The 27967-nt window shown below is 47.8% G+C and overlaps 1 protein-coding gene and 1 pseudogene across 4 annotated transcripts in view; both read left to right on the top strand.

Moving 5' to 3' along the window:
* Window positions 1–27967, top strand: part of LOC140903603 (uncharacterized) — a 93935-nt pseudogene that overhangs the window by 4985 nt on the left and 60983 nt on the right. The window contains exon 3 of the transcript XR_013635066.1: window positions 1–127. The product of XR_013635066.1 is annotated as an uncharacterized LOC140903603 (transcript). The remainder of the gene's footprint in view (window positions 128–27967) is intronic.
* Window positions 127–16361, top strand: LOC140903602 (uncharacterized). Of its 3 annotated transcripts, none has more exons than XM_073325131.1 (4): window positions 127–2763; window positions 2885–4109; window positions 15121–15400; window positions 15553–16361. In XM_073325131.1, the coding sequence occupies exons 2-3, from the start codon at window positions 3587–3589 to the stop codon at window positions 15213–15215; spliced, it is 618 nt and encodes a 205-aa protein (XP_073181232.1). In that variant the 5' UTR covers window positions 127–2763; window positions 2885–3586; the 3' UTR covers window positions 15216–15400; window positions 15553–16361. The 3 variants fall into 3 exon arrangements, with proteins under 3 accessions (XP_073181232.1, XP_073181230.1, XP_073181231.1); XM_073325129.1 differs by having other exon boundaries at window positions 127–3054; window positions 3579–4109; XM_073325130.1 differs by having other exon boundaries at window positions 127–3054; window positions 3576–4109.

Raw genomic sequence — 27967 nt, 5'->3', positions numbered from 1 at the left:
GGGCCGGTGACTTTCGAGGAGGTGGCTGTGTATTTCACTGAGGAAGAGTGGGCTCTGCTGGACCCCGCTCAGAGAGCCCTCTACGGAGACGTCATGCGGGAGAATTATGAGAATGTGACCTCGCTGGGTAAGGATTCCTGTCCCCTCGGTTCTTAACAGGAGAAATGAAGAGTTAAGGTTCACATTGCACCCTCAAGTTTTTCCCTGTTTCAGCAACCCACTGACAGGCCAATGACACACAGACTAGCACTCGACCCTCCCCGCTACAGAACGCTTTGGGAGCAGAGCACAAGCGCAGGACAGTTACCATTGCAGTGCGCTGAATTCCTTGTGTTTGATGAAAATATCTTCCAGAAAGGCATGCTGTCCTGACTTGAAGACTTCAAGAGATGGAAAATTTGCCCCCTTCCTTGGGTAGTTTGGTAACCTTGGCACCACCCTTCCTGACCTATTCCCAGTGATATTTGAGAGCTCCAGGGCTAGGGGGTAGGGGCGGAGTTAAGGTTACATTGCAGGGGTGGTGTGTAGTTTAGTTCTTCATTTCCTGGTTTTCAGAGGTTTTATTTTTCACCAGCATCCACATGCTGGACGGGCATGAGGCAGCACTAGTCATCCTTAACTCTGTTTAATGTACTTTGGTGGCCTTTAATGTCCTTGGTTTTCTGTTTCATGGACTTTTTTTGACACTGTAACTATGTTGACACTACGTTTTTGCTGCAATTCATGTCCAGTGGGGATGCAATTTTTGACATCGCTAACTGACAGAGCAATGGGCTCAGAGGCAGTTCTAGCACCTCAGGTGACGAGGGTCTCTGTGACCCAACCCATCACAGGGGGGTCTGGTGAGGGGTAGGAAGGGAAGGATTCAGGGAGTCAGAGATTGTAGCTCTTCACCAAGGCTGCTTTTGCTGAAGTCTCTAATGACCGGTCCCTAGGCAAAGCTCAGAACCAGCACTCCATCCTCCTCCTCCTCCTCGACCTGTCAGCTGTCTGACACTACTGATTATGGTTGTCTTCTTGAAATCTGATCTTCCCTTATCCTCTCCTGCTTAGGGTTAGGGTAGGGAGAAGTAGTAACTGGCTTGTTCTGCAGCATGGGATGTTTAGGTTGGATATTAGGAAAAACTTCCAACTGTGCATATAGATAAGTACAGGAATACGTTACCAAGAGAGGTTGTGGAATCTTGGTCACTGGAGGTTTTTAAGAAGAGGGTAGACCGACGGTCTATGTATACTTGGTCCTGTCTCAGGGCTGGAGGATGGACGAGCTGACATCTTGAGGTCCTTTTACCCTGTGTGTTTCTGTGATTTTATGGTTCATTATCTTAGCCCTTCACTTTGACCTTGTCTCCCTCTGGAGAATGGGGGCTTTATTTAGTAGGTTTTTTTAATGAAAAATATGCATGGGTCAGCTTCCTTCTCAATTTGCTTTGTTAGCCACTTGGTGTGAAGGAATGAATTCCTCTTCTGGGATGGGGATGTAATTCCTGTTGAAGTAGCATAGGTCAGTCTCCATTTACATGGAAACACTATCAAGGACTATCCACATATGTATGAAGCACACTGGACAATGGAAGTCTCCTGAAGGTTAATGTGTAATGACTGGGTCCAAGGGAAGCAGAACACGGGAACACAACTGCACTGCACTTTGGGACACAGGAACTACGGTACAAACAGACTGGGCTTAAGTTTTCTGCTATCCAGGGCAAAAAAACAAGGCAACACACAGAGAGAGAGAGAGAGAGAGAGAGGTTGCAGATTGGTCTGGAGCTCGGTCTCTTAAGCCTGAGCTGCAGTGTCTACACCAGTGGTCTGTGTACCCCTGGGGTACGCAGAGGTCTTCCAGAGTTGCTATGGAAAAATCACTCGCTAAGTCAGTACAAAGTAAAATTTCATACAATGACTTGCTTATGCTCATCTATATACTATGCTGTCATAAGAATAAAGGGAAGGGTAATCACCTTTCTGTATACAGTGCTATAAAATCCCTCCTGACCAGAGGCAAAACCCTTTCACCTGTAAAGGGTTAAGAAGCTAAAAGAGCCTTGCTGGCACCTGACCAAAATGACCAATGAGGAGACAAGATACTTTCAAAGCTGGAGGGGGGAAACAAAGGGTCTCGCTGTCTGTGTGATGCTTTTGCCGGGAGCAGATCAGGAATGCAGTCTCAGAACTTCTGTTAGTTAGTAAGTAATCTGGCTAGAAATGCGTTAGATTTCCTTTTGTTTAATGGCTGGTAAAATAAGCTGTGCTGAATGGAATGTATATTCCTGGTTTTGTGTCTTTTTGTAACTTAAGGTTTTGCCTAGAGGGATTCTCGATGTTTTGAATCTGATTACCCTGTAAGGTATTTACCATCCTGATTTTACAGAGGTGATTCTTTTACCTTTTCTTAAATAAAAATTCTTCTTTTTAAGAACCTGATTGCTTTTTCATTGTTCTTAAGATCCAAGGGTTTGGGTCTGTGTTCCCCTGTACAAATTGGTGAGGATTTTTATCAAGCCTTCCGCAGGATAGGGGGTGTAGGGCTTGGGGGGATATTTTGGGGGAAGACGTCTCCAAGTGGACTCTTTCCCTGTTCTTTGTTTAACACGCTTAGTGGTGGCAGCATAGGGTTCAAGGACAAGGCAAAGTTTGTACCTTGGGAAAGTTTTTTTTTACCTAAGCTGGTAAGAATAAGCTTAGGGGGTCTTTCATGCAGGTCCCCACATCTGTACCCTAGAGTTCAGAGTGAGGACAGAACCTTGATATACGCACTGAAATGTAAGTACAATATTTATATTCCGATTATTTATTTTATAATTAGATGGTAAAAATGAGCAAGTCAGCAATTCATGGTGTGTGGTGACACTTTTGTATTTTTATGTCTGATTTTATAATCAAGTAGTTTTTAAATGAGGTGTAACTCAGAGGTACGCAAGACAAATCGGACTCCTGGAAGGGGCACAGTAGTCTGGAAAGCCACCGGTCTACACAGCTGTTTTTAATGGGCTAGCACCTACAGGGGAGCACCCACAGGGAGACACATCTCAAAGAACCATCATTGATGCACAGGTTGAGTAATTTCTTCTTTTGCTGTTACCTGATCTCACTGGTCATCTTTCCCATGAGCAGGGTTCCCAGTTTCCAAACCTGATGTCATCTCCCAGCTGAAACGAGGGGAAGAGCCGTGGGCCCCAGATCTCTGGGGCTCAGAGGAAAGAGGGGTCCTGAGAGGCAGCCGCGTGGGTGAGGGATGATTAAACCTACTCAGTGCTTGAAAGGAAACAGCTGGGATTCCCAACAAAGACCTTGTGAGGTCTCTGGGTTCAGGATGGTCCCCAGCAGGTGTCGTATCCTCAGGGCAGATACTGTTCATGGGTCCCTACCAATCCTAACTCCTGGCAGTAGTTCCCTCCCGAAACTCCCTTCTCCTTGGGGAGTGTTTGGATGGGAACTGGATTCAGAATTGATGCCCTCCTTTCTCCCCTTTGGGGAAAATTCAGTCCCTGGTTTTTTTCCATCTTCAGCTTTTCTCTTGGTTTGTTCCCCCCTTTTCACTTCTGGCTTCTGAGGTTTTCCTTTCTCTGTCCCAGCAGGTGATGGGATGGTGAGAGAGACTGTGGAGCAGAATCCTCAGCAGGAAGATGAACGAGTGGAACCGCAGGGGATGTTATTGCAAAGATGCAAAGGGAGTGTGTCCAGGAGTTGTGAGCAAGGAAAAGGCTCTCAGGGGCAGCACAGGCCAGAGAAGCGTCAGGGAAACCAGCTGGTGCAGAAAGTTGGAATACCTGTTAATTATCGGGGAACTCACGAAGGCCTCAAGGAAACCATGTCCCAGCAGAGAATCCTGACAGGAGAGAGAAATAACATGGGCTATGAGTGTGGGAAAAAGTGCAGGAGGCGCTCACACCTTATTACCCGTCAGAGAATTCACACCAGAGTGAGCCCCTGTGGCTGCTGCAAGTGTGGGAAAACCTTCACTCAGCACTCACATCTTATTCTCCATCAGAGGATCCGCACAGCGGAGAAACCCTATGAATGCTGTGAGTGCGGGAAAACCTTCGCTCGGCGCTCAGGCCTTATCGTACATCAGAGGATCCACACGGGAGAGAAACCCAACGAATGCTGTGAGTACGGGAAATTCTTCCATCACAGATCTTCTCTTATTTATCACCAGAGAAGCTGGTGACCTCCTAGATGTCCTCCTGAGGTCCCTTCCAACCCTGATATTCTATGATTGTTAATCACCAGGTTCCCCCATTAGGGACCGATTGCCTCGTTCCCAGTTGTTCCTACGTTGCACTGGGTTCTGCTGAATAGCAGTTGGGTTTTGTACCATTTTTCTCATAAGAACATAAGAGTGGCCAAACTGGGTCAGACCAAAGGTCCGTCCAGCCCAGTATCCTGTCTCCCGACAGTGGTCAATGCCAGGTGCCCCAAAGGGAGTGATCCTAACAGGTAAGGATCAAGTGATTTCTTGCCTGTCATCCACCTCCACCCTCAAGCAGGGACACCATTCCTTACCTAATAGCTATTAATGGACTTAACCTCCATGAATTTATCTAGTTCTCTTTTAAACCCTGTTATAGTCCTAGCCTGCACAACCTCTTCAGGCAAGGCGTTCCACAAGTTGACTGTGCGCTGTGTGAAGAACTACCTTTTATTTTTGTTTTAAACCTGCTGCCCATTAATTTCATTTGGTGGCCCCGAGTTCTTGTATTATGGGAACAGGTAAATAATTTTTCCTTATTCAATTTCTCCACACCACTCATGATTTTAAATACCTCTATCATATCCCCCTTAGTCTCCTCTTTTCCAAGCTGAAAAGTCCTGGTCTCTTTAATCTCTCCTCATATGGGACCCGTTGCAAACATTTGAGTTGCCCTTCTCTGAACCTTTTCTAATGCCAGTGTATCTTTTTTGAGATGAGGAGACCACATCTGTACGCAGTATTCAAGATGTGGGTGTACCATGGATGTATATAGGAGCAATAAGATATTTTCTGTCTTATTCTCTATCCCTTTTTAAATGATTCCTAACGTCCCGTTTGCTTTTTTGACTGCCGCTGCACATTGCATGGACATCCTCGGAGAACTGTCCACGATGATTCCAAGATCTCTTTCCAGATTAGTTGCAGCTAAATTAGCCCCCATCATATTGAATGTATCGTTGGGGTTATTTTTTCCGATGTGCATTACTTTACGCTTATTTACATTAAATTTAATTTGCCATTTTGCTGCCTAATAACTTAGTTTTGTGAGATCTTTTTGAAGTTCTTCACAGTCTGCTTTGGTCTTTACTATCTTGAGCAGTTTAGTATTGTGACGAAGTGGGACTGTTCTTAATGTTTCCCCTGAATAGTGTGGGAGTGCCTCAGTTTCCCCTATGCAGTTCTTAAGTATCTAGGTGGTGGGATAAGGGTGTATGATCATTGCAGAGCCCTAGAGGTGTGTGCAGGGGTCTGGACACAGAGAATGGCAACACCCTGTTTCCTGGCAACTGATGGCCTGGCCCTTCCCCCCTGCAAGGTGAGAGCTAAAGGGTTGAAGACAAAGAGATCAGGTGACCTGGCCCAGGAAAGGGACAAAGGGGAGGAGGGGCTGGAGAGAGTTTCAGTTTGGGCACGCTGGGGACATGGAGTGAAGTGCAGACAGGGTTGTCTGGCTCAGTGCCCCCCAAAATGGACCTAGCTGAGGGGTCCTATTCTCTGTACCTACAAGCTCTGTTTTAAACCATGTTCCTATCATCTAATAAACCTCTGTTTTGCTGGCTAGAGTCATGTCTGACTGCAAAGTTGGGGTGCAGGACCCTCTCGCTTCCCCAGGACCCCGCCTGGGCGGACTTGCTGTGGGAAGCGGACGGAGGGGCAGAGGATGCTGAATGCTCCGAGTTCAGACCCAGGAAGGTGGAAGCCGTGTGAGCTTCTCGCCCTGCAGACAGGCTGCTCACAGAGAGGAGACTTCACCCGAGTCCTGCCTGGCTTCGTAGGGAGCAGTTCCAGAGCGTCGCCCCTGGACTCCGTGACAAGTATCCTCTGCAAACTTTGCCACCTCACTGTTTACCCCTTGCTCCAGATCATTTAAGAATAAGTTGAATAGGATTGGTCCTAGGACTGACCCTTGGGGAATACTGCTAGTTACCCCTCTCCATTCTGAAAATTTACCATTTATTCCTATCCGTTGTTCCCTGTCTTTTAGCCAGTTCTCAAACCATGAAAGGATCTTCCCTCTTATCCCCTGACAACTGAATTTACATAAGAGCCTTTGGTGAGAAACCTTGTCAAAGGCTTTCTGGAAATAGCCTAAGTACACTATGTCCACTGGATCCCCCTTGTCTACATGTTTGTTGAGCCTTCAAAGAACTCTAATAGATTAGTACAGGGGTGGCCAACCTGTGGCTCCACATGAAGCTCTTCAGAAGTTAATATGTGGCTCCTTGTATAGGCACCGATTCTGGGGCTGGAGCTATAGGTGCCAACTTTCCAATGTGCCCCCCACTTCACCCCTACCCATGAGCCTGCTATGCCCTCGCTCCTCTCCCTCCCCCTCCAAGCCTCCTGCATGCCACAAAACAGCTGATCGGGAGGGATGGGGAGGCGCTGATGGGCAGCCGGTGGGCACTGGGAGCAGGCGAGAGCTGATGGGGGGGCTGCTGACATATTACTGTGGCTCTTTGGCAATGTACATTAGTAAACTCTGTCTCCTCCTCAGGCTCAGGCTGACCCCTTCAAAGAACTCTAGTAGATTAGTTTCAGAGTAGCAGCCGTGTTAGTCTGTATTCACAAAAAGAAAAGGAGGACTTGTGGCACCTTAGAGACTAACAAATTTATTTGAGCATAAGCTTTCGTGATTTCCCTGTACAGGAACCGTGTTGACTTTTGCCCAACAATTTATGTCCTTCTGTGTGTCTTACAATTTTATTCTTTACTATTGTTTCAACTAATTTGCCCAGTACTGACATTAGACTTACTGGTCTGTAATTGCCGGGATCACCTCTAGGGCCCTTTTTAAATATTGGCATTATATTAGCTATATTCTCAATGTAAATATAACAGAGAAGGTGCAGGGATAGAGGGTGTCACGAAGTGGGGATTTTCCCTTGTTATGTTGTATGTGAGTTTTACTGTTGAGCCTATGTGAGTTTTACTGTTTTGCATGAATACTGCGTGTGCCTCAGTTTCCCTGTGTGCTGCACCAATACCTTGGTGGTGGGAATAGGGGTGTGTGACTTCGCTGAGACCTCTGGAGCAGGTGAGGCTGCTCCAGCTGCCTGCACCTGTGCTATGACCAGTGTGTGACGTTGCAGTCCGTAGGCTTTATGGAAATATGCTTACTAATACGCTTTACGATAAATACCCCTTGTATGGTGTCATTAGAAAGCTTGTAATCTACAAAGTGTGTTCATCCTATTTGTTTGCATGTAGTATTTCTATATCTGGAGCTAGGAGAATAAGCTATAAAATTGTATCACTGATGTAAACATATTAAGTAGAGGCCATTAAGGGTGTTCAAGAAACAATCAGTTGTAAATGGCCTTAGTTACTTGAAAGCCTTCCTGTGTACATGTGGGCTAGCCCATGGGGAATGGAGACTAGGGGTTTTACAGTGACATGTGATGTGACCATGTCACCTGGTACTGAAATCCATCTTAAATCTGGTACTTTTCCATTTAGAAGGAGGGGTGGGGACCCAGAGAGACAAAAGATTCCCGCCTTGTGCCAAAGGTATAAAAGGGGGTGGAGCAGGACAAAGGGGGCCAATCATGAGAAATCCCCTGCTTACCACCTGAGATGTCTGCTGGAACTAACATTACCTGGGGAAAGGTTTCAGAGTAGCAGCCGTGTTAGTCTTTATCCGTAAAAAGAACGAGGAGTACTTCTGGCACCTTAGAGACGAACAAATTTGTTAGAGCATAAGCTTTCGTGAGCTACAGCTCACTTCATCGGGGGGAGAATCTCCCCACTATATTTTCCACTGTATGCATCCGATGAAGTGAGCTGTAGCTCACAAAAGCTTATGCTCAAATAAATTGGTTAGTCTCTTAGGTGCCACAGGTCCTCCTTTTCTTTATACCTGGGGAAAGGATTGGGCCCAGATGAGGAAGGAGTCTAATCTGTAAAAGAAGCTTATTGGAACATCTCTGAGGGGGGGAGATTACCTGTCATCAGTTTCTTAGGCCAGGCCTACACTAAGTGGGGGATCGACCTAAGAATACGGGAATAGTGTAGCTGAAGTTGACGTAATTAGGTTGACTTACCTCGGCGTCTTCATGGTGGCGAGTCGACTGCTGTCGCTCCCCTGTCTACTCTGCTTGTGCCTCTTGCGGCGCTGAAGTACCAGAGTCGACAGGAGAGCGCTTGGGGTTTGATTTATCATGTCTAGACTAGACGTGATAAATCGACCCCCGATCGATGGATCGCTACCCGCCCTTAATGTATTAGGCTTAGACTTGCGTGTTTTTCTTTATTTTGCTGGGTGACTTACTTTGTTCTGTCCGTTATTACTTAAAACCACTACAATCCTACTTCTTATAACATCCACTTGTTTTTGTTTTTTTTAATATATTTTTATAAGGAGATATACCTATCTCATAGAGCTGGAAGGGACCTTGAAAGGTCATCGAGTCCCATCCTCTGCCTTCACTAGCCGGACCAGGTACTGTCCCAGACAGATTTTTTGCCCCAGATCCGTAACTGGCCCCTCAAGGATTGAACTCCCAACCCTGGGTTTAGTAGGCCAATGCTCAAACCACTGAGCTATCCCTCCCCCCTGTTTTCACTTAAAACCTGCAGCTCTGGGAGCGTGATTCAGACCCTGGGTCTGTGTTGCAGCAGGCTAGTGTGTCTGGCTCAACAAGACAGGGTTCTGGAAGTCCCAAGCTAGCAGGGAAAACAGGCTCTGAGGTAATTTCAGCACGTCAGGTGACAGTCCCAAGGGGACATCTGTGACTGAACGACTCCCCAAGATGGACTTGGCTGAAAGTCACTGATTTCTGTGCTAACAAGTTCTGTTTTACGCCGTGTTCCTGTCAAATAATAAACCTTCTGTTTTACCCGCTGGCTGAGAGTCACTGCGGAGCTGGGGTGCAAGGCCCTCTGGCTTCCCCAGGAGCCCCGTCCGGGCGGACTCGTTGCGGGAAGCACACGGTGTGGAAGGGGATGCTGAATACTTCGAAGTCAGAGCCAGGAAGGTCGAAGTTGTGTCAGCTTCTTGCCCTGGTGACAGTGTACTGAGAGAGAGGAGACATGCTCCCCCAGAGTCCTGACCAGCTTCATATGGAGTAGTTCCAGAGCATCGCCTGGTGACTCTGACTTGTAGGGAGGGGAGAGAGTGTGTATTTTCAACCTCTGTGACACCTGAAGTGGTGAGTCGGAGGGATTCCCACCTTCTGAATTACTCCAGCAGTGTTTCCTCTTTTTTAGCTATGTAGAATTGATCTCCACTTTCTACAGTTCCACCGCTCAATGTGTCCTATGATTCAAGGTTCTCAGCCTTCTGTTTGTGGATCACAATTTGTTTTCTTTGCCCCTAAAACAGTAATTTAGGGCCTGAGATGAAAGTATCACAGACCTGGATGGGGAATTTGAATGGATCTGAAATACAGTGAGATGATTTGGAGTTTAAATCCCAGTTTCCACCTGTTGGCAAAGCCTGTTGTAGGACTTCTCCTACTGAGATGGGATTGTTTGCAGATGGGGAGGCTGGCTGGTTTGCTTTTTGTTTTTTTCCATTATGACTGTCAAGGTTCCTCCCCCACTCTGAACTCTAGGGTACAGATGTGGGGACCTGCATGAAAAAAAACCTCCTAAGCTTATCTTTACCAGCTTAGGTCAAAACTTCCCCAAGGTACAAAATATTCCCCCCGTTGTCCTTGGACTGGCCGCCACCACCACCAAACTAATACTGGTTACTGGGGAAGAGCTGTTTGGACGCATCTTTCCCCCCAAAATACTTCCCAAAACCCTGCACCCCACTTCCTGGACAAGGTTTGGTAAAAAGCCTCACCAATTTGCCTAGGTGACTACAGACCCAGACCCTTGGATCTTAAGAACAATGAACAATCCTCCCAACACTTGCACCCCCCCTTTCCTGGGAAATGTTGGATAAAAAGCCTCACCAATTTGCATAGGTGACCACAGACCCAAACCCTTGGATCTGAGAACAATGAAAGAGCATTCAGTTTTTTACAAGAAGACTTTTAATAAAAAATAGAAGTAAATAGAAATAAAGAAATCCCCCCTGTAAAATCAGGATGGTAGATATCTTACAGGGTAATTAGATTCAAAAACATAGAGAACCCCTCTAGGCAAAACCTTAAGTTACAAAAAAGATACACAGACAGAAATAGTTATTCTATTCAGCACAATTCTTTTCTCAGCCATTTAAAGAAATCATAATCTAACACATACCTAGCTAGATTACTTACTAAAAGTTCTAAGACTCCATTCCTGGTCTATCCCCTGTAAAGACCAGCATATAGACAGACACAGACCCTTTGTTTCTCTCCCTCCTCCCAGCTTTTGAAAGTATCTTGTCTCCTCATTGGTCATTTTGGTCAGGTGCCAGCGAGGTTACCTTTAGCTTCTTAACCCTTTACAGGTGAGAGGAGCTTTCCCCTGGCCAGGAGGGATTTCAAAGGGGTTTACCCTTCCCTTTATATTTATGACAATGACAATACTAGAACTTTTGTAAATAATATGACTTAAATTAATGAGTGAAGGAGGTTTGAATGGCTCAGAGGAGAATGCAATGGGAGAATCTCTTGTCCTGATTCTGAGTCGTACAACCAATAGGACTAACCTGCTTGCTTGCATAGATGTATTTTTTTCGTATACATTTAAGTATTTGGTTTATTGTAATAGGTTTAGAGATTTAATATTAAAGTAAGCTTGGCTGTAATGCAAGAGACCTAAAGGCCATATCCTGTATGTTAAGCTAAGGAAAGTTAACACATCTATATTAAGACCATTTACCCAGAAAAGTAAAGTTAACCTGTATCTTGTTACCTAAATAAATAAATATTCACACATGTGTCTATAACCTTCTATCTAGACCAACAGATAATGAAGAATGGCGTAGGGTTTTTTAATGTGGTACCCACAGACTTAACAGGAACATCACAAGGAAACTTAACGTGCGTATATACGTGTCATCAATACGCCCAATTGTGGGTGAGGAATAAAATTTGGGCATAGGAGGAAGGATTTCCGGCACTTGTGCCCTATAAAAGAGGTGACCCACCTCGCTAGAGCACTTCACTCCTCCCCACTCACTCAACATGCTAAAAAAACTCCAGGGCCCAGCTGGGGTAGGGGGGCAGCTCTGGGGTTATGCCCTGAGGAGTGGGGAGCATTGGGGCTGCGGGTTTTTGTCCCGCAGGAGGCGTGGGGGCTCCGTGCTTCAGCTGCGGGGTCCTGCAGACACCCTGAAATCAGCTCATAGACCTCTGGGGGTCATGCTGCCCTACACGCTATTGCAGTAATGTTTGTACAAGGTGTGACGCTGGCAGAGCAGCTTATGTCAGAGTGTATTCAGGCCAATTGATGTGTGTATTAGTATAGATCAAAGCGATTGTTAAATGTTCAAATGTATTGGGTGTTTAAACCTCCTGAAAACTAGTGGAATGTTGTTTGCACTGTTTTCACTTATCTGTATCCTGTTACAATGTAATAGCAAAGAGTTGCATTGTGTAGACCCCTGTAACTAAATAACCCATCAAACGAGAATGAAGGTTTGTGGAATGCAAATGAAGAAAAGGTTAATTTCAAAACAAGTGGTGATAAGAAGCGATATTCCTGGGCCGGGGGGGGGGGGGGGAAGCGGGAGGGTGTGGTTTGCACTGTTGTTGCACATGGTGGGAATGGGGAACTGGGCTCTGCCTTAAAGCGGTGTCAGGCTTAGGGGGGCTGGGTTCAGAGCTGGAGGTTAGGGTTGGGGTGAGGATTGGGCTACAGTTTTGGTTCAGGGGTTTAGAATTGGGGAGCAAGTTATAGGGTTAGGGTTCCAGTTGGGTTCCGGGTAGGGGGTGGGGTTTAGATTTTGCGGGGAGGGTTTGGGCAGCAGCAGCAGCATAGAAGTGCGGGTGGCAATAGGGTGCCAGCCATTAGTGATAAGTCTGGGGTCTTTTAGGTCGTTTTAGTGTCAATAGCACCTTAGGGAAGGGGTAGGGTCATATTTACGACAGGGGGCTAAACTGTTGGGGAAGGGGGTGGCAAGTTGACCCATCCCATTTTGCACTTCCCACACGGACATGCGCAATACGTCACATGCGTGGACGCACACACATCACACACGATGACACAAAATGACACACAAAACGACACACAACACCTCACACGGCAAACAATGCGACACGGAAAGCATCACACACAAAACATCACACACACGACACCGACACACTCAACACAACACAACCCACAACCTGTCACACAACACGACCCACACACACTCAAGACGACACACAGCAAGTCGCATGTCACACACAGCACGTCGCACAGTTTGTCACATGTCGCACGTATCACTTCACACACAACACGTCGCACTACACACATGCACACGCACAACACGTGCGCACACGCACAACACGACACATGACAAAAGGGCGCACAATACGACACAAAACGGCACACATGACACTGACACACACAGGACACTGACACGTCGCACGTGGCACGCATGTACGTCGCACACACAGCACGTCGCACAATACATCGCACGTTGCATGTCACGCACAACACGTAGCACACAGCACGTCGAGCGTTGCTCGCGCATCACACGTCGCAGGTTGTAGACTGCACGTCGTATATTGCACAACACATTGCACGTCACACACAACACATCGCACACAGCCTGTCGCACGTTGTACACAGCACGTCACATGTTGCGCACACAACACGTTGTGCGTCGCAGGCACGTTGCGCGTCGCATGTAAACAGCATGGCACACGCACGTTGCACACGCACAACATGTTGAACATGCACACAATATGACACACGACCCGTCACACACACACAACACGACACACAAAGTGGCACCCAGCATGACACAAAAATCACAGATGACACCGACACACCATTCACACACTCAACACAACACACATCATGTCACATACACCAATACGTTGCATACACCAAGACCATTCACACTGACACAAACACGACACCGATACCTGACACGACACACCTGACACCGACACACAGGACACGGAGATATACACGACACCCACACCACACATGACCCACACCACACATGACCCATACCACACACGACACTGACACATGACACACACACGACACACGACACAGGACACATGACACACACACGACACAGGACACACGACACCGACACATGATTTGAGCACGACCTGAATTGGCCACCCACTGTCACTGTTGGTCCATGAGGGAAATGGTTTGTGCACTACCTGAATGGGCCACGCATTGGCCATTGCTCCGTGAGGGAAATGGTTGGTGCATTACCCTGACTGGCCACTGAGTGTCACGTTTGCTCCGTGAGGGAAATTATTTGTGCATTACCCTGACACATACACGACACACACACACCACACCGACACATATACGACACACGACACCACCACATGACACATGACACACGACACGCGCATATCACAACGACACACCACACCGACACATGGCACGCACACACCACACCGGGACACGGCACACGACATATGATACACAACACAGGATACATGACACGGACACACACGACACACAAACAACACCGACACAGGGCACATATCATGCATGATGCCAACACCCACGCGCGCCATCTCACACACACAAAAACGTCTCGCACACACAGTACACCGACACATGACACAGACGACACCGACATACGACACAGGACACCCGCACAGGACACACGACACCCACACAGGACACCGACACCCACGCGCGCCGTCTCACACGCAAACGTCTCGCACACACAACGCCGACACCCACGCTCGCCGTCGCTCATGCTTGCCGACTCTCACACGCACGACACGTGACGTCTCACGTCTGCCGACTCACCCAAGCACGACGCACGCCGTCTCACGCACGCACGCCGTCTCACGCACGCCGACGCTCGCCAACATCTCACACACGTGATGTCTCTCACGCATCGTCTCTCACACGTGCCGACACGCGCCATCTCTCACATGTTCCGACACGCAATGTCTCTCACGCGCCGTCTCAAACACGATGCCTCACAAACGCCGATAGGTGCCGACACACGCGACGTCTCGCGCGCCCACACACACTCACACAGACAAAACGGCAGACAACATGACACAGAAATGACACACGACACCGACACATGACACACAAAATGGCAGACATGACATAGAAATGACACACGACACTGACACACACGAGACAACAAACACACACGCAACGACACACACACGAGATGACACACAACACCTCCCACGACACACAAAACGGCAGACATGACACAGCCAGCCCCAAACTGACTCCCCCTCCAGCTCCTCCTTCTCTAGGCTTTGTTTCTATCCTGGGCCAGGAGGTCACCGAACTCCTTTGTTCTCCAACCCTTTAGCTCTCAAGGGCCAGACCATCAGTTGCCAAGAAAGAGGGTGTCGGCCATTCTCTGTGTCCAGACCCCCGCACACACCCGCCCTCCAGAACTCTGCAACGATCATACACCCTTCTCCCACCACCTAGATATTTAAGAACTGCATAGGGGAAACTGAGGCACCCCCACACTATTCAGAGGAAACATGAAGAACAGTCCCGCTTTGTCACAGATTTCTCCAGGAGGTGAACTGCTTGCTATCCTACCATGCTTCTCTCTCTCTCTCTCTCCTCTAGAATGTTAGCCAACACACACACTCTGCCTCGGTCTCTCTCTCTCCGTCCTTGCCTTTCCCAGTGCTGTCTCCCTTCGTAGGACACGGGCAGGCACACTAGGTGTGCATCCCCACAGGCTATGTCTTGGAAGCCAAGAAGAAGTAGGAGGGGACGAAAATCATGCAGGGCAGTGCGTGCGAGCATGGAGCAGTGATTGTCAGTGTTAACTCGATCTCTGTTCATCGAGTGGGGCCAATGCATGGATGAGGGTAAGATTTCCAGCACCAATGGAGCTTTGTATCATGATAGCTCACGCTTGGCTTTTGCAGCTACTCTCACAGAGGAATTGTCCAGGAGCCCGAGCCAGAGGAGAAGTGGCCGAGGTGTACCTAAGCAGCTTGGACATCCTTCTAAGCAGACATGAAGAGTCGTCAGCTTTCTGTCTCCCGCATGGACTGGCTCTGAGTAAGCGGTCAGTGCTTTGAATTCCTCGTCTGTGCTCGCCACAGTATTTCTTCAGAGGCCGTGTGCTTCCTCTTTGGATACAGGAGTCTGTGAGATTACGGCTGATGAGAGGCCAGAGTCTGCTGTGCAGAGTGATTATTTCAGGTGCCTTTGCAAGGGGTGCTTTCTAGTTGTAGTACTAAAGGCCTAATGGTGGGGAGGGTTAGGGCGGAATGCCGCTGTGCAGGAGAAGAAAAAAGAATAGCTTATGCGATGTTTACCACTGAGATGGTAACTTATTTGTTTTTCCTCCTCAGTCTGGGTTTAGTACAAACAGTTTACTCCCCTCATCGGATGGAAAGCAAGCGAGAGCAGTGAGCCCGCGAGCACTGTTGATGCAAGCCAGGAGTCCTCCAGTTGGCAGTGGAGCAGTCGCTAATGTCAGTGAGATAAGTGTCTGGTTTGGTTAAGGCTTTGTTCACGGCCCGCCTGGCTCCAGGTAGGGACTCCCCATTAGCTGGGGCTGGGTTTGTAAGAAATGGTTCCTGACCAGCTGTGGTTACGAGAGAGACAAGGTCCCCATTTTCAGGGGCTGCTCATTTCTCTGGCCAGGAATGGTGTCTCCTTCGCAGGAGAAGGTTGCATCTAGGAGGAGGACTCCAGCTGGTGAGTTGCTTGCCTTCCTCCCATGTTTTTCTCTCTTCTCTTGTGTGTTGGCCAACTTTCTCAGTCTCTCTCTCCTCTGCTCTCCTGGTGCCATCTCCCTTTGTAGGACATGGGTAGGTGTGCATTCCCCCACGTGAGGTCTCGGGAACCATGGAGAAGTCGGAGCGGACGAATATCATGCAGGGCAGTAGAAACGTTGCTGAAAGTACCTGAAGAGACAGAGGAACTGAGAAGGGGGAAGTCCAGACCAAGACAGGAATCTAGTCTGTAAAGAGAAACAACGGGAAGTCTAAGCTACAGAAACTCTTCAAGTTGCCGAAAGACATTTAGAATGAGAAAATACTTCTTGAATCTAGTCTCCTGAAGATCTTAGGAGTAGTATGTGTGTGTATTTGTATTTGCTTAGTAATCTGCCTTCTTCTGTTGGCTATCCCTTACAATCACTGAAAATCTAACTTTTATAGTGAAACTATTTTTTGTTTATTATTATTATTATTTATTCTTAAACCCAGTTTGTGCAACTGGTGCTCCGTGAGGAAATGCTTTGTGTATTACTCCAAGGGGTTGCCCGGTTGGTCCATGAGGGAAATGATTTGTGCACTACCTGAATTGACCACGCATTGGCCATTGCTCCGTGAGCGAAATACTTTCTGCATTACCCTGACTGGCCACCCAGTGTCACTGTTGCTCCGTGAGGGAAATTGTGCATTACCCAGAGTGGCCACCCAGTGTCACTGTTGCTCCGTGAGGGAAATTGTTCGTGCATTACCCTGACTGGCCACCCAGTGTCACTGTTGGTCCATCAGTGAAATTGTTGGTGCATTACCCAGAGTGGCAACCCAGTGTCACTGTTGCTCCGTGAGGGAAATAATTCGTGCATTACCCTGACTGACCACTCAGTGTCACTGTTGCTCCGTGAGGGAAATTGTTTGTGCATTACCCTGAGTGGCCACCCAGTATCACTGTGGCCCCATGAGGGAAATGCTATCTGCATTACCCCGAGTGGCCACCCAGTGTCACTGTGGCACCATGAGGGAAACTGTTGGTGCATTGCCCAAAGTAGCCACCCAGTGTCATAGAATCATAGAATATCAGGGTTGGAAGGGACCCCAGAAGGTCATCTAGTCCAACCCCCTGCTCGAAGCCTGACCAATTCCCAGTTAAATCATCCCAGCCAGGGCTTTGTCAAGCCTGACCTTAAAAACCTCTAAGGAAGGAGATTCTACCACCTCCCTAGGTAACGCATTCCAGTGTTTCACCACCCTCTTAGTGAAAAAGTTTTTCCTAATATCCAATCTAAACCTCCCCCACTGCAACTTGAGACCATTACTCCTCGTTCTGTCATCTGCTACCATTGAGAACAGTCTAGAGCCAACCTCTTTGGAACCCCCTTTCAGGTAGTTGAAAGCAGCTATCAAATCCCCCCTCATTCTTCTCTTCTGCAGGCTAAACAATCCCAGCTCCCTCAGCCTCTCCTCATAACTCATGTGTTCCAGTTCCCCTAATCATTTTTGTTGCCCTTCGCTGGACTCTCTCCAATTTATCCACATCCTTCTTGAAGTGTGGGGCCCAAAACTGGACACAGTACTCCAGATGAGGCCTCACCAATGTCGAATAGAGGGGAACGATCACGTCCCTCGATCTGCTCGCTATGCCCCTACTTATACATCCCAAAATGCCATTGGCCTTCTTGGCAACAAGGGCACACTGCTGAGTCATATCCAGCTTCTCGTCCACTGTCACCCCCTAGGTCCTTTTCCGCAGAACTGCTGCCTAGCCATTCGGTCCCTAGTCTGTAGCTGTGCATTGGGTTCTTCCGTCCTAAGTGCAGGACCCTGCACTTATCCTTATTGAACCTCATCAGATTCCTTTTGGCCCAATCCTCCAATTTGTCTAGGTCCTTCTGTATCCTATCCCTCCCCTCCAGCGTATCTACCACTCCTCCCAGTTTAGTATCATCCGCAAATTTGCTGAGAGTGCAATCCACACCATCCTCCAGATCATTTATGAAGATATTGAACAAAACCGGCCCCAGGACCGACCCTTGGGGCACTCCACTTGATACCGGCTGCCAACTAGACATGGAGCCATTGATCACTACCCGTTGAGCCCGACAATCTAGCCAGCTTTCTACCCACCTTATAGTGCATTCCTCCAGCCCATACTTCCTTAACTTGCTGACAAGAATACTGCCACTGTTGCTCCGTGAGGGAAATTGTTGGTGCATTACCCAGAGTGGCCACCCAGTGTCACTCTTGCTCCGTGAGGGAAATTGTTGGTGCATTACCCAGAGTGGCCACCCAGTGTCACTGTTGCTTCGTGAGGGAAATTGTTCGTGCATTACCCAGAGTGGCCACCCAGTGTCACTGTTCCTCTGTGAGGGAAATTGTTGGTGCATTACCCAGAGTGGCCAAGGAGTGTCACTGTTGATCCAAGGGAAATGCTTTGTGCATTACCCTGAGTGGCCACCCAGTGTCACTGTTCGTCCATGAGGGAAATGGTTTGTGCATTATCTGGATTGGCCACCCAGTGTCACTGTTGCTCCATGAGGGAAACTGTTGGTGCATTACCTAGAGTGGCCACCCAGTGTCACTGTTGCTCCGTGAGGGAAATGGTTTGTGCATTACCTGAATTCGCCATACAGTGTCACTGTTGCTCCGTGAGGGAAATTGTTGGTGCATTACCCAGAGTGGCCACCCAGTGTCACTGTTGCTCCGTGAGGGAAATTGTGTATTATCCTGAGTGGCCACTGTGGAAGTATAACATTGTATAAGTATAACGTTGTATAAGGGGACATGCTGGATACATTGTATATGAGAGGGCATGCCAAAACATGTTACAAAGCATCTGAGGGAGCACACGTAGGGAGAGAGAGCTTTTGAATGGAGAAGCAATTAAGATAGAGCCAGCACATCTAAGAAGCAGGCATCAGAATGGAAGGTGTGAAGGGCAATTAGTTAAGTTAACTGGAAGCTGTTAAAGGAGATTGTTAAGGGTGGCAGGTAATTGAAGATACGTGACTGGTCTCAGGGATCTCGAAGGGTGGTGACTAAAATCTTTTTCTTCTTTTGTCTGTAACTTCTCTGTAACTTGTTCTCCAAAAAAATGTATAAATTAAAAGACACACGCCCCACTCTGGGGGCTCACTTCTAAATGTATTAGCAGAGCAGCTTTGCTAATAAAACAGAGTGGTCTGATAAATTGTGAGTCTGAGTCAAACTTGGACAATTTGGAGGTTCTACCGAGATGGCAAGCGGCTTCACTGAGGCTGTGTGATCCCTGACTGCGTTGCAGGACGATCGTGGCAGCCGGCACCTGGATGCTTAGTCCAAGCGATCCTCCACAAGACAGAAAGGTACACAGCAGCAGCGCAGTCTACGCCATTGAACTTGTTGGTTCCCACTCTGTTCGGGTAGGGGTCTTTGGATCCAGCTTCTGGAATCAGACGTCTCAGGTAATTATTATTTTTGTGCTTTAACCGGTTTGAGGACTGTCTTGTCTTTGTGTCTATCCGTCTTCCCCGTGGTGTGTGTGTGAATCTGGGAGCCATTTCTGTCCGGAGACTGGCTGACCAAGGGGTCCCCGTTCCCACGGTCTGAATAAGTGGAATCTGCACAGCTGCAGCCGCACCACGCCTTGGGTATAACCCCTGGTGTGAAAGCAAGGGCAGTTGAGGCAGTAGCCTGTGGGCTCCTTTCTGTGTGTTGCACCGGGTACTGCTCTGCTGAGCCCGAATTTCCTTCTTGTGTGAGTGCTGTGTGAAGTCCTCCTGGATGGGTAATCAGAAGTCTAAGGTAGAACAGTTCCCTAAGGGAACTCCAGCTTATTTTATGTATTTTAGGAGGGGTCTGGACTCTTGTAGGTTTCTTGAAAAATGGTCCAAATTAGCTCTAGAGAACCCCAAATTACAGTGGCCACTGTTAGGTTCTTGGGACAAAGATCAAGTGGACACTTTAAAAAGCAAACTCGTCCTCCCAAAAACCAAATTGGAGAGAGGAGAAGTAGACTGCTTCATGCAGTGGTGGGAAGAGGCAAATCGTAGATGTACTGAGTCAAAACTCACCTCTCTTAAAAATTCTATCAAAAAACTAACGTTCAATTGGATGCAGTCTCTCCCACCACTAGTCTGAGTGCTCCCCTTTGCCCAGCCCTGTGTAATGATCCGGATCAAACCCGACCCCCACCATACTCCTGCGCAAATAAGAAATCAGAGAAGGAAAAATCTTCAGTGACTACAGATAATGAAAGTGAAGAAGATACCCTCATTGGCTTCGCAGCTCTGCAAAATATTATGAAGAAATCCAAAGCAGACTGCAAAGATTCTCTTGACATCTCTTCTTGGAAAAGAGAACCTGACGGGAGGTTAATGAGAGACTCTGATCAAACTGTTGTGGCACCCTTACGAGTCCTTAAGATGGGAGAAAGTGAGTCCATATGGGATTATAAGCCCTGGACTCATACAGAACTTTTATCTATAGTTAAAAGTTTTCCCAAACCACAGGAAAACTCTGTCAAATTTGCTGAGGAGTTTCTGTTAATCTGTGAAACCTATGAACCCTCTGAGACAGATCTCCTCCAACTGTGTAAATTGTTAGCTCCTGCCAGTTATTATGAAAAATGGTTGGCTGCTGCAAACTGGCCAGCTGAGGCACGCCACTCAACCATAAAAAGTACTGGCCCAGATTCGGCATACAGAGACCAGAGTATGGCTCTTTGGAAGCGCCTGCATCAAGCCATTCCCAAAGTGTGGTCTCCTAAAACAAACTGGACAGCAATACGTTGCTGTAAGCAAGGGCAAGGAGAAAGCCCAGGCGACTATAGGTCCCGGCTAACTGATATTTTCCTACAACATTCAGGAATACAAGAGCCCGATGTAAATGGGCAGGGGGCCTTGGCACATGCATTTGTTGATGGTCTTCTCCCTGCCACAGGCAGCATGTTAAAACGAATAAGTGTGGGATGGGAGACTGAAACCATGGACAAATTGCTGGCAGTAGCAGAGCATTGCCACCGCACTTTAAAAGGAAAGGAGGAACAGTCCTCCCAAAAGTTAATGGCTCTGCAGATACAGCATTATTCAGGACTAAGCAGACCACACCGGGGACAGGGACGGGTTTGCGGAAGGGGGCGGGGGGCTGGATTAACTGGGGTTTGTAACTACTGTAAACAGCCTGGACACTGGAAAAAAAGAGTGTCCAAGACGACCTAATAATTGTATGGGAAATCAAGTGAACCCCCCGCTGGTTCCTCCAGCTGATCCCCAACCCTATTTTTCACCCCAACAATGACGGGATGCTGGGGAACCTCACAAAGTTTTAGCTCCCTTATTACCTCTGTCCCGTACTGGAGAATGTGTCCTGACTGTAAATGATCTCTCTCTCCCTTTCCTTGTTGATACTGGAGCTTCTCTTTCTACAAGCCACACCACTGACTTGCCTGAGGTTCCCGATCTGGAAAATCTGTCTGCTGTTGGCATTACAGGGATGCCTACCTCTTGTCCCCTCTCAAAACCTTTGTCTGTTCAGGTCGGTCCCCTCTCTGAGGAGCATGCATTCCTCCTCTCTGATTCCACCCCTGCAAACCTTCTGGGACGGGACTTGCTATGCAAACTTGGCTGTTCTATTTACTGCTCCCCAGATAGTGTCTATCTGCAAATCTCTCAGTCTTCCTTATGTGATTCTGTAGCCTCCCTGCTGTCTGAAACTTCCTTCTCCACTCCGGTCCCTTGCTGTCCCTTAACTCCGTCCCTGGAGCACCTAATCTCTCAGGTTCCTTCCTCCCTATGGCCATCTCACCCATCTGAAGTGGGCCGATTAAATACTGACCCAGTTCGGATTACTGTAGACAATTCCAAACCTCTGCCTCGCCTGTCTCAGTATCCTTTGAATCCTGAGGCAGAGGCTGGGATTGCTCCAGTTATATCTGCATTAAAAGAACAAGGAATTATTGTCCCTTGTTTCAGCCCCTGTAACACCCCTATCCTTCCAGTTCAAAAAGCTGACGGCAAATCGTGGCGATTAGTTCAAGACCTTCGAGCTATTAACCGTATTGTCATACCTTCTTTTCCAGTGGTTCCTAACCCTGCTACAATACTAGCGTCTCTTCCTCCAAATGCAACCCACTTTACTGTTGTAGGTTTGTGCTCCACTTTCTTCTCTGTCCCAGTTCACTCTGAATCCCAGTATCTCTTTGCCTTTTCCTACAAGGGTCAGCAATATACATGGACTACCCTTCCCCAGAGGTATACAGAGAGTCCATCCTATTTTTCTCAAGCCCTAGCCAGGGATCTCGCTGATCTGGTTTTCCCATCAGGATTCACACTGATCCAATATGTGGACAACTTACTCCTCCCCCTCTCTGTCTGCCTCAGAAACTGATTCACTAACACTTCTCACAGCTTTAGCAAACAAGGGTCATAAGACTTCTCGCACAAAATTGCAGCTCTGCCAAACCTCTGTCACATACCTAGGCTTCCTTCTCTCCCAGGGCTCCTGTACACTCTATCCAGCCCGGGTACAAGCCATCCTTAGCTTTCCCCAGCCTTGCTGTCCATGCCAGGTGAGAAAATTCTTAGGCATGACAGGGTTCTGTAGGCAATGGATTCCCCAATATGCTTCTCTGGCTAAACCACTCCAAGAACTCACTCGATCCTCTGTACCTAACCCCATGCCATGGCCACTTGAAGCAAATGCTGCTTTCATCTCCCTTAAGCAGAATTTAGCCTCTGCCCCTGCCTTAGGGTTACCTAACTATGACAAGCCTTTTACCCTTTTCTGTCACGAACAATCTGCTTGTGCCCTCAGGGTTCTTACTCAGGAGCACGGTGACAGAAATCGCCCGGTGGCTTATTTTTCTACAACCATGGACCCTGTAGCCCAGGGTTTACCCCCTTGCTTACGCTCTGTAGCTGCTGCAGCGTGCCTGGTCGAGATGTCTGAGTCCCTTGTCCTCCGCTCTCCTCTCACTCTCCTGGTTCCCCATTCTGTGGAAACTCTCCTTCTGCAACGCAACACTGCTCACCTCTCCTCTGCTCGCCTCACTAGGTATGAACTTTTGCTGCTTTCAGCCTCACATATCACTATTAAGCGCTGCTCCCGGTTAAACCCTGCTACCCTCCTTCCTTTACCTAGTGATGGTGAACCCCATGACTGCCTTGCAACTGTCTCCGCTATCACTGTCCCGCGCCCCGACCTTTCAGATGTACCTCTCCCTAACTCTGACCTGGTATTATTCACTGATGGGTCCTGTTATAGAAATGACCAAGACCACCTTCTTGCAGGGTATGCTGTGGTCTCTGTCTCTGAGACCATAGAAGCTGCGCCCTTACCCTCTGTGACCTCTGCCCAGGTGGCTGAACTGATTGCTCTAACCCGTGCCTGCTTTCTAGCCAAGGGGCTCTCTGCCACTATTTTTACTGATCCTCGGTACGCTTTTGGGGTTGTGCATGACTTTGGCACCCTCTGGCAGGCTCGAGGTATTCTTACCGCTACTGGTACCCCTATCAAGAATGGCCCCTACATTGCCGCCCTCCTGTATGCAGTTTTAATACCGTCTGCCTTGGCAATTGTTAAGTGTACTGGCCACTCAGCGGCAGACACCGAGGTGGCAAAAGGTAATGCACTTGCTGATGCTGCTGCGAAACATGCCGCCACTATAAAACCTTCACCAGAAGCGTTTCTTGGTCCCCTCTCTGTCTCTGTAACGCCACCATCCCTGTCTCATCTCTCTCAGCTCCAGGATTCTGCCCCAGAAACAGAGAGAGACTCCTGGAGTGCTTTGGGTTGCTCTTTGCATTCTGATTCCCTTTGGCAATCGCCCACCGGTACCTTTGTAGCCCCCCTCTCACTCTACCTGTCTCTAGCCGCCCTGCTACGTGGTGTTTTGCATGTCGGCAAGGAGGGGATGGTCTCTGCTATGAGTAAGGCAGGGTGGTGGGCTCCCCATTTCAGCTTCTTTGCAACCCGCCACTGTGCCGCTTGTGTTACTTGTCAAAGCCACAATGTAGGCAAATCTGTAAAAGTAACACAAGGGTTCTGGGGTTTGCCTCAAGCACCTTTCCTACACTGGCAACTTGATTTTGTACAAATGCCAAAGTGTCAGAAATATGAATTCATTTTAGTTATAATATGTCTGTTTTCGGGTTGGATTGAAGCCTTTCCCTGTCGCAAAGCTGATTGATTGTCCGTTGCAAAATGTCTGTTAAACCACATTATCCCTACCAAGGGAATTCCTGCCACTTTGTCTAGTGACCGGGGAACACATTTTACTGGAAAAATTGTTCAACATCTAAACCAGGTCACCCACCTGTTGCACTGCCCTTACCATCCACAGAGTGCAGGGGCAGTTGAAAGGCGAAATGGTGTGCTTAAAAATAAGCTGGCAAAAATATGTAGTTCCACAGGGTTAAACTGGCCAGCTGCTTTACCACTGGCCCTTATGGAAATTCGGTCATCCCCATCCCATAGACACAAATTGAGTCCATTTGAAATCATCATGGGACACCCTATGCGAACAATGGCTACTATTACCCCAGCCCCAGACCTAAACCTAACTCACAGCACGCTCCTCCAGTACTGCAAAGGGTTAATGCAAGCTGTGAGCTCCTTCCATTCGCAGGTGCGAGCAGCTTGGCTGACGGAACCCACCTCTGCTGCCTGTCACACTCTTGAGCCTGGTGATTAGGTCTACCTGCGGCACCACCTTCGGAAGCACGCCTTGGAACCCCAGTGGAAGGGTCCATACCAGGTACTGCTCACCACCCAGACAGCAGTGAAATTATCCGGCATCGCTGCATGGATCCATGCCTCACAGCGCCACCTCAAGGGGACCAAGCACCTCTGCAAGACCACGCGGAACCAGCTTCAACCCCAGAAGACAAAGAGGAACAGCCTGCAATACCTTACAATCTGCGCTCTCATAAGGGTTGCCAGAAGCAGAGGGTAAGCAGACAGCAGGACCCAACAAACAAGAAGCAGTAGTGAGCCTAGCGCCTGCTGCCTGGTGGACATAAAACCATGACTGCAGTTCCCTCGAAAGGGGTTGTCGGAACCAGAAAGGGTCCTGCTTCCAACATGTGTCCTTTGAGAAGCTTAATCCTCAGCTACTGTGTCCTGAGGGTCTGGGGAATCCAGAGTGACAGTGACAATTCTTTCATCCAACAACAGGTGCAGATAGCCCAGATCCTGAATATTTCTAATTGCTGGGTCTGCAGCCACATCCCAGCTCACTCACAAGCTAGTATCCCCACCATGGCAATCCCTTTGAATTCCTCAGAGCTTGCTGGAGAACCCTATCCACTTAAAAGGACATGGAAGGAAAATGACACTTGAGGGCTGGGAAAAACATATGTTCCTAAACTTATAAGTGTGGTGAAAGGAAAGGGCCACTGGTGCTGGGTGTGTAATGGGACAGGGCTCAATCTAGGGAGGAGCAGCTATCTCCAATACATCGTGTCCCATGGTGTATGGGACTATTGAAACAAGGTTGGAGAATGGCGAACCGGGTATGGAAAGATAAACTTCCTCTCAACCTGGGATCAAACCAAAGATTCAATCTCTTGCTCCCCCTACAGCCTCCCTGAGAAAAACAGCACCATATACAAATGTCATGTGAATGCTACCTCTTCTCCCAGTGAAAATTATCCTGTGCCCTTTGGGGGATACTATTCCTCCTTTGTAAATTCTTACATGTCAAAGGGTTGCAGTCAACCCTTCCCAGCTTTAATGGGACATCATTGGGTTTGTGGGGAAAATGCTTACACTGTGTTACCAGCAAATTGGTCAGGTATCTGTTATCCTGCTCAGCTTTTCCCACAATTCCGGGTGCTTCAATCCCTCCCACAAAAACACCTCCGTAATTTCAGGCGAAAAAGGAGGGACTTGCCAGATGCTAAATGGTATGTGGATAACATAAGCCCCCTAACTTGGGAAGAAGCTGTTGGCATTTCTTTAGTCCCAGTAGCGGGGGTAATCCACCATGCAAAAAGGCTTTTAAGGTTACAAGCGGTGGTTGAGATCATGGCCAATGAAACAGGAGAGAGCTTAAAAGCTCTAGCCAAAGAAGCAGGAGCGGTCCGACAAGTGGCCCTCCAAAACCGTCGGGCATTAGATATAATACTGGCAGCCAAAGGTGGGACCTGTGCTCTAACTGGAACAGAATGCTGTGTATACATACCTGATAATACTAATGAGGTAATAAATCATGCTAGCCATCTGGAGCAAATTGCATACCTTCCCCATGAAGAACCAAGTTCCTTGTGGAAATGGATAAGTAACTTATTCAGTTTCTCTAGTCTGGGAAACTGGTTGTTTCAAGGAATCCTGACTATCCTATTTGGAATTCTAATAATCTTTGTGAGTTTTCAATTGATTTCTTGTTGTATCCAAAACTGCACAAGACACACCATCCATCAGGTTACCCCTAACCAGAGTGCTAATCTAATGTTGTTAAATGTCACCAGTGAAAGTAATGAAAAAGAACGATTGATGTATGGAATCCAGTAAGTCATTGGTCATGGGCGTAGCCTTGACCGAAAGGGGGGATGGTGGAAGTATAACATTGCATAAGTATAACATTGTATAAGGGGACATGCTGGATACATTGTATATGAGAGGGCATGCCAAAACATGTTACAAAATATCTGAGGGAGCACACGTAGGGACAGTTAGCTTTTGAATGGAGAAGCAATTAAGATAGAGCCAGCACATTTAAGAAGCAGGCATCAGAATGGAAGGTGTGAAGGGCAATTAGTTAAGTTAACTGGAAGCTGTTAAAGGAGATTGTTAAGGGTGGCAGGTAATTGAAGATACGTGACTGGTCTCAGGGATCTCGAAGGGTGGTGACTAAAATCTTTTTCTTCTTTTGTCTGTAACTTCTCTGTAACTTGTTCTCGAAAAAACTGTATAAATTAAAAGACACAAGCCCCACTCGGGGGGCTCACTTCTAAATTAATTAGCAGAGCAGCTTTGCTAATAAAACAGAGTGGTCTGATAAATTGTGAGTCTGAGTCAAACTTTGACACCACCCAGTGTCACTGTTGCTCCGAGGGAAATGCTTTGTGCATTACCTGAATTCGCCATACAGTGTCACTGTTGCTCCATGAAGGAAATTGTGCATTACCCTGAGTGGCCACCGAGTGCCACTGTTGCTCCGTGATGGAAATTTTTTGTGCATTATCCTGAGTGGCCACCCAGTGTCACTATTGCTCCGTGAGGGAAATGCTTTGTGCATTCCACTGAGTGGCCATCCAGTGTCACTGTTCCTCCATGAGGGAAATGGTTTGTGCATTATGTGGATATGTGGATTGGCCACACAGTGTCAGTGTTCCTCCATGAAGGAAACGGTTGGTGCATTACCCAGAGTGGCCACCGAGTGTCACTGTTGCTCCGTGAGGGAAATTGTTCGTGCATTACCTAGAGTGGCCATCGAGTGTCACTGTTGATCCATGAGGGAAATGCTTTGTGCATTACCCTGAGTGGCCACCCAGTGTCACTGTTGCTCCGTGAGGGAAATTGTTGATGTATTACCTAGAGTGGCCACCCAGTGTCACTCTTGCTCCATGTAGAAAATGCTTTGTGCGTTACCCTTTCTGGCCACGCAAGACAACACACATATTTCACACAAAACATCTCACACACACAACACGACACACCACACTGACAAACACACAGAACATGTCATTCATACACAAACATGTCTCTCACACACACAAAACACATGACACTGACACACATAGACAACATGACACACAAAAATCGACACACAAATGACACTGACACACACACAGACCCCCAACAAGACAAATAAAACGGTACACAACATGTCACACACTCAACACAACACTCAAGACAACACACAACACCAATACACAACACTCAAGGAAAACACAAGACTGACAACACGTCAATACATACACACAACACAATATGCAACTCCTCACATGACACACAAGATGGCACACAACACGCAACACAAGACATCACAAACAAAACGTGAGACAACACACTACACTGACACACACACACACACAACGCGTCACACACACTACACAACACTCAAGACAACACA

Source organism: Lepidochelys kempii, chromosome 26 (assembly GCF_965140285.1).
Source record: "Lepidochelys kempii isolate rLepKem1 chromosome 26, rLepKem1.hap1, whole genome shotgun sequence".
NCBI classification, from domain to species: Eukaryota; Metazoa; Chordata; order Testudines; family Cheloniidae; genus Lepidochelys; species Lepidochelys kempii.
The sequence above is the reverse complement of the archived record's forward strand: the minus strand, read 5'-3'. Positions and strand labels throughout refer to the sequence as shown.